General features: G+C 35.6%; 1 protein-coding gene across 1 annotated transcript; it reads right to left on the bottom strand.

Annotated features, from left to right (window-relative positions):
• Positions 1–4,088: 4,088 nt before the first annotated feature.
• LOC143605905 (DNA replication licensing factor MCM5-like) lies at positions 4,089–7,854 on the bottom strand. Its single transcript, XM_077081854.1, has 18 exons — positions 7,560–7,854; positions 7,360–7,494; positions 7,105–7,284; positions 6,930–7,028; positions 6,721–6,857; positions 6,535–6,640; positions 6,321–6,455; positions 6,157–6,234; positions 5,787–5,891; positions 5,623–5,714; positions 5,404–5,536; positions 5,227–5,322; positions 5,061–5,149; positions 4,897–4,987; positions 4,700–4,809; positions 4,477–4,606; positions 4,306–4,407; positions 4,089–4,200 (listed from the first exon to the last, which is right to left on the bottom strand). Exons 1-18 carry the CDS (start codon positions 7,848–7,850, stop codon positions 4,117–4,119), a joined length of 2,193 nt encoding a protein of 730 aa, XP_076937969.1. The 5' UTR covers positions 7,851–7,854; the 3' UTR covers positions 4,089–4,116.
• Positions 7,855–8,942: the final 1,088 nt, after the last annotated feature.

Below are 8,942 nucleotides of genomic sequence, written 5' to 3'. Positions count from 1 at the left end.
ACCCGAACGAATCGAGGGTTCAATTATAGACGATATCTATGATATTTAGTGATGTTACGAAGCATTAATGCTTCGGGATAAGTAAAGTACGGCACAGAAAAAGAATTTCGATTTAATGGTACGTCGGTACATTAAACGAAACCTTCAATACCAAACCGAGCAAGAGATGATCGATCAAGCCGAAAAAGATGCGCGATAATTAATGATATGATGTTTTAAGTTAATAAATGTCATGGTTTAAGTTTTTAAAGTTTTCAAATCGGTTTTATATAAATTTCATTTTTAAGCCGAAAAACGACCGTTTTAGCCTCGTTTTAAGCCGAATTAAACATTTAACCGAAAAACGAACTGAACCAGATTATCCAAAACATTATCCGGATTTCCGAAATCCAAACTTGTGGCTAAGAATGAAGAAGTGGGTCCCACCCCACCCCTCATCTAAACCGATCGGAATACAAGGGGGTTATACCCCATCCCATTTCTTTTTTTTTACAACAAACATTCAACAATCCTCTTTTCTCTCCACACCAAGACCTAAAAACCGAGAGTTCTAGCAAGAAAAACAAGGTAATGATCGAGTTATTCACGTGTTCATCTTCGTTTCTTGAGTTTGTTTGCAAGAAAATGAGGTTTCAAAGATGAAAACCGATTCTTGCATGATCAAGTGATGTATACGGGTTATACAAGGGATCTTGGTCCAAGAAAGGAGTTAAACGAACCAAAAACGAATTTTTACGGTTTAAATCTTTGTTTTTGAATCATAACCGAAACTATAGTGTAAGAGGCTTGATCGTGAGTGTAACTTGCTTGGTATTGTGGTATGTTGGTTGTAGGTTCTGTGTTTAGTGGTAGATAAGACGGAAAGACGAGTTTGTAGCTTGTAGTGGCGGAAAACGAAAGGTATATTCGGTTATGTTCGGTTTTGGAGTTTTTGGACAGATTGTGGTAGGTTTAGAGTTGGGTCATGAAATTTTACAGGGATGTTCTACACAAGAAAATAAGAGTTCTGTGAATTTTTGGTAATATTTGGACAAAGGATGAATATTTGGTGAATTTAATGCTCGGTTTTGGCTAAAAATGGTGAAAAATAGTTAAATATCATGAAAAATTATGGAAAATTTCTGATAAGCTTTTTATATCATGTATAAGTCACACACAAAATTTGAGGTCAGTTGGAGAAGTCTAAGTAGGATTTTCGGTTAAACGAGTTCTAGGGTTTTCTAGCTCGGTTTTAGTGAAAATGGCATGTAAAAGAAGATTTTGGTTCTGGAAAAATCACAGGGGACTATGTGGATAGCAGGGGACATCCAGGAAAAATTTGGGATTTTTCAAAGATCGTTTGGTATTTACGACATATTTAGTGTTTAAATGGTGTTTAAAAATAGATAAATAAATTTTAAATATAAAAATTAATTCTGGAAATATTTTTATAAAATTCCCCACTGTCAAAAAGTGATTTGTGCAAAATTTCAAGATCCGAGACTAAACGGATAATTATTTGTGCTAAATGAAGATAAAAACAAACTCTTAAAGTCTAAAACGCGTGAACCGGTAAAGTTCGTCTAAACGAACTGACTGGTGTATAAAAACCCTAAAAATGAACTATTTTCATATAATAGAGTTAAACAAGTAAAAATGAATCATCCGAAAATAATTCTGATGATTTGAGTATTTTTAACAGATTTAACAGTTTCCGGTACGCCAAAGACGGAAACGGGTCCCGCGGCCAATCGGGGCGTCTAAACCGAGCTCTAATTTCACAACTTTAACTAAATTATCAGTCAACAACTATTTTCGGGTTGTGTGTGACCAAACTCATTTTTGGGATGTAAAAACGGATAACCGTGCTAGGCACGCAAAACGGGAAAAACGACTAATAATAATTTTGACCATTGAACTCTAAACAAAATCACAATCTGAGTCCGGAGAAGTGTTCTGGGTTAACATTGCCCCCGGAACGGGTACAGTACTGGGTTAACAGTGTCCCCAGATGTACCGGTTGATACGGTTAAGGATTATATAAACAATAATTGTATAATAACGATCGTAGGGATCATATTACAGATTGGACGTGTTAACTGATAATGATTGTTGTTACCTGCTTGCATGTACTAAGGTGAGTTTCACGAGCCCCTTTTTCTGAATTGTTTTCAAATATTTTCCCGGGGCGGAAGCATGTTACTATTGAAATGTTTAAGTACATACAGAACGCATGGACTTGCGTGTAATTATAAATATTTGGTTGTACGGGAATCGTATGGAATGGGTACAGTACTGGGTTAACAGTGGCCCCAGATGTTTTTAGAAGTGTTTCTGGGTTAACATTGCCCCCGGAATGGGTACAGTACTGGGTTAACAGTGTCCCCAGATGTACAAAGAGGAGTTTCTGGGTTAACATTGCCCCCGGAAAGGATACAGTACTGGGTTAACAGTGTCCCCAGATAATATTATATTATGATATTGATTTATCAAGGTTTACTCAAATTGTGAAACTCACCAACTATTCGTAGTTGACCCGTTTTTTCACATGCTTTTCAGGTACAACTAAGATGAAGTGATTGCTTACGTGTTAAGTGCTTGATGTGTGTAAGATTTGCGTGCGGGATGTTATGATACATTATAATAAATAGAATTATGTATCGTATGGTATGATGTGTGTATCAACTAGACGGTAATGAAATACGAGATAATGTAATTTTGAAGTATATTAATGCATTCAGTTTTCTTTATAAACAATGTGGTTGATATCAGACGAGTCTGTCGCACCCCGTTTACGTTTCCGCTGCGGTTGCGGGGTGTTACAGTTATTCGATTGTTGTTGTTGAAAGTTTGTGTTGTCATGTTCTTCTTGGAAAGCTGTCCCATTGTTAAAAAGATTGTGGAAGTAGGTTTGCCATCTTAGCTTGATGTCCTGCTCCTTGACCAGTACATGCCCATCTGTATCCTTTATGAACTTCACCGGTCCTAGATCTTGCCTTCTACGCTCCCTGGCTTTGGCAATCTTAAACATAGCATGTTCCCCCTCTTTTGTTTCTAGACTTTCATACATCCGTTTAAAGGCCGCCTTCTTTGCTTCCGCCACTGCCGTTTAAAGGCCGCCTTCTTTGCTTCCACCACTGCCATTTACCAATTGTTTTTATCAAATACTTGAGTCGTGCTCTTGCTTCTTTTTTTCTTAAAAAAGATTCTGCTTTTCCTATGTGTGGCTTGTTTTTCTTCTTGAGATTTTGACATCTTATATGCAAGTATCATATACTCAAAACATCATTGAAGTTGAACAAGTTGGTGTGCTATCTTAAAACAAATCCCAAACATTGGCCAACTTAAAACAAATCATCATATACCAATGTTGATGTGCGATTAGTGTTCCCGAGTTTATTAAACAAGAGAAAGGAAAGGAAAGTTTTTCATTCCTTTCTATTCTTTTCCATTTTAGCTCCTTTCCCTCTTTCCTTTTGATTCTTTCCATTTTGGAAAGAAGAGATTCCATTAATGAATCCTGGGAACACAAAATAATGTTTCTTTCCTTCCAAAAAAACTTAGGAACACACCATTAGTGTTCCTAAGTCAAAAGTCAAAACAGTCATATATTAACCACCCAAAATAACGAATTCAGGGGCAAGAACAGGATATCCTAACAATGCTGCTTTTAAAAGCAGATATTTATCTTGTATATACAAAACAAGTCACAAGTTCGGTAACATGCATCAAATTGATAAAAGCTTCTGGCAATCCTGAAAAACAAATAAGTGCCATAGATATAATTAGAATTTAGATCTATTCTTTGCTACTCTAAAAGTAAACAGTCAAGTCAAGTTTGAACAATATAAAATACACTATTATTTTGGTGGCACTAAATATATAAACATGTTAAGTAATCATTTGTATCTCTATATCATACAATATTCAAGCTTAACAATCAACAAAAAGCAATAAACAAATTTGGAACCATCAAACCACCCAAGCTTTAATTTGGATAAATTCAGGACAAATAAAAGTTACTGTCAAGATTCAACAAATGGCATTACACATCCTTGGCTATTATCATTTCATGTTGTAGCTTAATCACCCAATTTCCAAGTTTTACAGCCAAGTTAATTATAACAATAACAATTCTTAAGCTTTCCTAACAATGACACGTCTTTCTCTCTTGTACTCAACTTCATCCCTCTGATGCATTATTATCAATGCTCTCCTAACCTGTTAAAACAAACAAACAAAACATCAATCGTCATAACCTATTATTTATAAAACAACAAAACATAAAACATAAAGATGCCATGTCATTTAAGATTAGAATCTCACAATTGATTCATTAAGACCCATTCTCGTGAGATCATCAATCAGTCTTCTCTCTGATAAATGGCTTCCTATTCCCATCCTTCTCTTTATTTGACTTTCCGCTTGCTGCACACCCATTAATATTTACAAAAAGACCAACATTTTAAAGAAAAATAAACGTAACAGAGAACCTACCTTTATTTCATTTGCCATTTCAGGAGTAAGATTGATATGTTGGTTCAATCCAGATTTTGCAGCATCCATTGTTGAATTGTTGAAAAGCCTAATAGCCTCGTCAACATCATGATTATTTGCAACATTTGACCTGAATTATGCAAAGATTTTTTTTTAAGTTAATAAATTAAATTACTAGTTTAAAAGTTTATGATGAATCAAATATGCATTTTTAGCAACTTACAGTCTCATCTTTGCAAGTGACTCACTCAACCTTACTATAGCTTCCAACTGTCTTACGGTTATTGGTACAGCAGTTGATTCCCCAGTCTCATTTGCCTGACGCCTCATATCCTACATATTTAGCAAATAGTATTAAACAAAATTTTATTAAATCTATTGAACATTAATTAAACAAATGATATTCATCATGACACATACCTGTCTAATTTTAACATAACTATCCTGCAACGACATGGCTGCCGAATCTGATAACCGCGGCTTAATTGTGTCCCGACAATACTGAATATACCTGCAACAAATAGATTAGTCAAATTACGACTTTACCCTTTATGCATAGAACAATCTAACTTCAAAGTACATACTTCTTAAGCCAGTTATCTTCTTTGGGATCTTTAAGATCATTGTTTGCATTAGCAGATGAATGAACTTTAATGATATGACTAGCAATAATCTGCATAACAAATATAAATTATTTCAGGTTATAAATTTATGATCCAAATTTGAATTTTAAGAAATTGAATAACCAACCTTGTCTTGACTGAACATCCTAACATCTTTCACAATGAAGATTAAGTCAAACCTTGAAAGAATTGTAGTCTGTAAATCTATGTTATCCTGTGCAGTCTGCAATATATGGATGCTGTCAATTGGTTGTAAAATGGTTTAAATGAAAGTAATATGTTATTTGTGGTTCTTTTTATGTACCTTGAGATCATCATAACGCCCTGATGGAGGATTTGCAGCTGCAAGCACAGAGGTTCTAGAATTAAGAACGGTTGTTATTCCTGCTTTAGCAATTGATATTGTTTGTTGTTCCATTGCTTCATGTATAGCAACCCTAATTACACATTTTTTTTGAAATTGTTAAAACTTTAATAAAAATAACAAAGACAACAATATGGTATCTTATGTGTTTAACCAAACCTGTCCTCGGGCCTCATTTTGTCAAACTCGTCTATGCAAACAACACCACCATCCGCCAACACCATAGCTCCTCCTTCCAGATAAAACTCACGCTGAATCATCATACACAATTTCATATTAAATAAATAATTAATAATACTATAAAAGTAATAACAAATACTTACAGTGCTATTATCACGAATGACAGAAGCAGTAAGCCCAGCAGCAGATGAACCTTTTCCAGAAGTATATACAGCTACAGGAGCCGTCTTCTCAACAAATTTAAGAAACTATACACAAAACATAAACTAAATTTAGTGCTTTAGACTTTTAGGGGGTGTTTGGGATTGCTTATTTTTACCAACTTATAACTTATAAACTTTTTGAAAAGTAATAAGGTGTTTGGGATTGCTTATATTGTGAGAGGAAAAGTTCCATAAGTTACACTTTTGTAACTTATTAACTTAATCAAAAGTTATAAGGAGGTAAAATAAGGAATCCCAAACACCCCCTTAGTTAAAAACAATTAAAAAACAAATAATAGGTTTAACTGACCTGTGATTTTGCAGTAGATGGGTCACCCAGAAGCAAAACATTAATATCACCCCTTAGTTTCACACCATCAGGCAAAGTCTGCATAAAAATAGGAAGTGAGCAACAAATAGCTGAATATATAAACAGCAAAATTTAAGAATAAAGTTGACTGGTTGGCCATGTACCTTCCTTGATCCTCCAAATAAAAGACAAGCAACCGCTTTTTTCACATTATCATGGCCAAATATAGATGGTGCAATCTTGGAGCATATGTTTTCATAAACATTACCTTCTGATGCAAACTTTTTAAATTCTTCAATCTGAAAACAAAATAGATAACAAAAGGTTACATACTTACATGTGTGGTGTTAACATTTTGTTATAATATATATTAATTACCTCTTCCACAGTAAAACAAGCAGGGCCACCACGAGTCGTTTCATTCGTTTCCTCGATTCCTACGACTCTAATATATGGTTGTCGAACTGCAACTGCTCCTTTGTGACTAGAAAAATGCCCAATTGTTAAGTTTTATAACATAATAAGTTACATGTTAGTGTTGAATAATGGCATAAAGAGTATTACTTGGTAGACGATTTAGCCGCTTGGAAAATACTGTAAATTCCCATTACAGTTAACCTTGTGCCAGGTACAATTGTTTGCACAAGATGTCGGTCTACAGATAGAAGCATGTTTCTTGGTAGCTCACCAGTTGGGACATCCTTCATTTAGAAAACACAAATAAACCAAAATGTTGAATTTACCAATGAATGAATGATATTCGATATTGTTACCTCAGGGTTCTCTTGAAGCTTCAGTGTCTGCTGATCAACATACTTGCTTCTATCTGGAGCCACAATCCATGGATCGATGGGGCATGGTGTTTCACCCATCTGTGAAATTACAAGGAATTGCATTTAATATGGAAACAGATTCAAATAAGAATGAGGTGGTGAAGGTGGCAATCACCTGTGCTACATGGTCACATGACCTTGGAAGAATGGCTCCACCTAACCCGGGGCGACAGGGTACCACCTTCATGTTCTTACAGTTCTTGCACACCAAGTGCACATAAGTTGCTTTAGCCTTTGTTCTAGATGCAGCAATTGTAATTCCAGAAATCTTAACCAGCTTGGATATATACTGAGCCTATTATTTGACCATTTATAATAATCAGAACCAAAATAAAAAACAAAGTTGAATAAAAAAGAGCAGGTTGCTGACCCCAAGGGATCTCATTGATACAGGATCCTCCTCTGATTTGAGCAAAATCTGAACCTCCCCTGTTTGTGGTTCTTCCATTTCACCGGTGACTCTAGACTTCAAATTAGCATTAACCTCTGCTGCAGCAGTTTCAAACTAACAATAAACAAAATATTAGTGGAAAGCAATAAAAAACCTAAACAAATAATAATAATAGGTACCAGAGGCAGGTAATCTGATGGGTTTTTGCGAAGCAGATCTCTGAGATCCTGATGGTTGTCATAGGTGAGTAGATCTGTGAGATTGACCTGGAGGAACTTAGGGTTTTGAATGAGGCTCTCTCTGTAGGGGAAGACGTTGGGCTCGCTGGGGCGGCCGAAGTTTCGGATGAACTCCTTCAACTTGCGGAGGACGGTGTGGCGCGTGGCCGCCTGCTCCTGGTCGGCGCCGCCACGTGGAGGGAACTGTGCTTGGTCGCTGTAGTGTACGGCGCCTTCATCCCAACCAGACATTGCTCTTCTTTCTTTCAATCTGTAGGAATGGAGTGTGGTTGTTGCCTTTGCTATCTCTATCTATCCTCCCGCCCTATTTCTATTTCTTTATCTGCTGCTTTTTGGCGGGAAGAAGAGAGAGGAGATATGGGTGTATCATGTAGTGTAAACTGTAACTCTCTGGACTTTACTTGTTGGGCTGGGCTTCTATGTTTTATAGTTAGATCAAACCAAATTGTATAGCCTTCCTTGTTATATTGTTTGTTTTTCAGTTAAATCAAAATTAAACCATTGAAATTTCCAAATTAATTAATCACATAATGAGTTTATGCCAACGGTTTGGTTTTATGGTTTTAACTTAACACTATACATAAACAATTGTTGATTTGAATCAAAACACAAAGAAAATACGCCCACATATGTAATCATTGACATGACACCCAGTTTTTTATAAGGAAATTTTCTTTTTTACTTCCTACAACTCAAACACTAGTTTGAGAGATTTTGTCTCTACCAATGACCACCAACTCCATGACCTAGTTGACCAAAACCATTTTAACACTTTGTGATATTATAATATAGGATAAATTACTTTATACATGTAAGCATGGTTGTAAATATCCCGACTAGATGCCACCGATTAATCGTTATTTGATCAAAATCAGTGAACATTGAAAAATTCCAATGATTAATTGCTAGTCCCTACGCCATCGCTCGACTAGTGCCTAACAAATTCTTAACACTGCATGTAAGTAGAAAACTAAAACTTTACATCTCTTAAGTAGGCGATTGAATCAAACCGTTCAATCAAATGTTAAAAAAAAAACCACCAAATTGAAAAGGTAGGGAAATATGATGTTTTTGAAGTGAAGCGGACCATAAACATCTCTAGCATTAAACTCAAATATTGTTAAACCAAAGTTGAAACTTGCACAATGCTTTATGGATCGTTCGTGTAATTTGGTAAGAGTGACTAGCATTCCACCCTTATACACTGGCTAAAGGTTCTGGCTTTTGAAAAATGCAAATATGCACTAATCATAAGTACCAATAACCAAATAGCACAAACCACAATCATTTCGCTTATGACTACATTATACAAGTGGTAGCTAC

This window comes from Bidens hawaiensis, unplaced genomic scaffold, assembly GCF_021521415.1.
Source record: "Bidens hawaiensis isolate Kalapana, Puna unplaced genomic scaffold, B.hawaiensis_p1.1 tig00071917_1, whole genome shotgun sequence".
Classification (NCBI taxonomy): domain Eukaryota; kingdom Viridiplantae; phylum Streptophyta; class Magnoliopsida; order Asterales; family Asteraceae; genus Bidens; species Bidens hawaiensis.
The sequence above is the reverse complement of the archived record's forward strand: the minus strand, read 5'-3'. Positions and strand labels throughout refer to the sequence as shown.

What these genes read in the sequence shown, in the direction of transcription:
- LOC143605905 (XM_077081854.1), bottom strand. Translation starts at nt 7,850, where the DNA reads ATGTCTGGTTGGGATGAAGGCGCCGTACACTACAGCGACCAAGCACAG. An exon ending in CATCAGATTACCTGCCTCTG is followed by an intron (nt 7,495 to 7,559) that starts GTACCTATTATT and finishes GTTTATTGTTAG; the next exon opens with TTTGAAACTGCTGCAGCAGA. An exon ending in GCGGCTAAATCGTCTACCAA is followed by an intron (nt 6,641 to 6,720) that starts GTAATACTCTTT and finishes GCATTTTTCTAG; the next exon opens with TCACAAAGGAGCAGTTGCAG.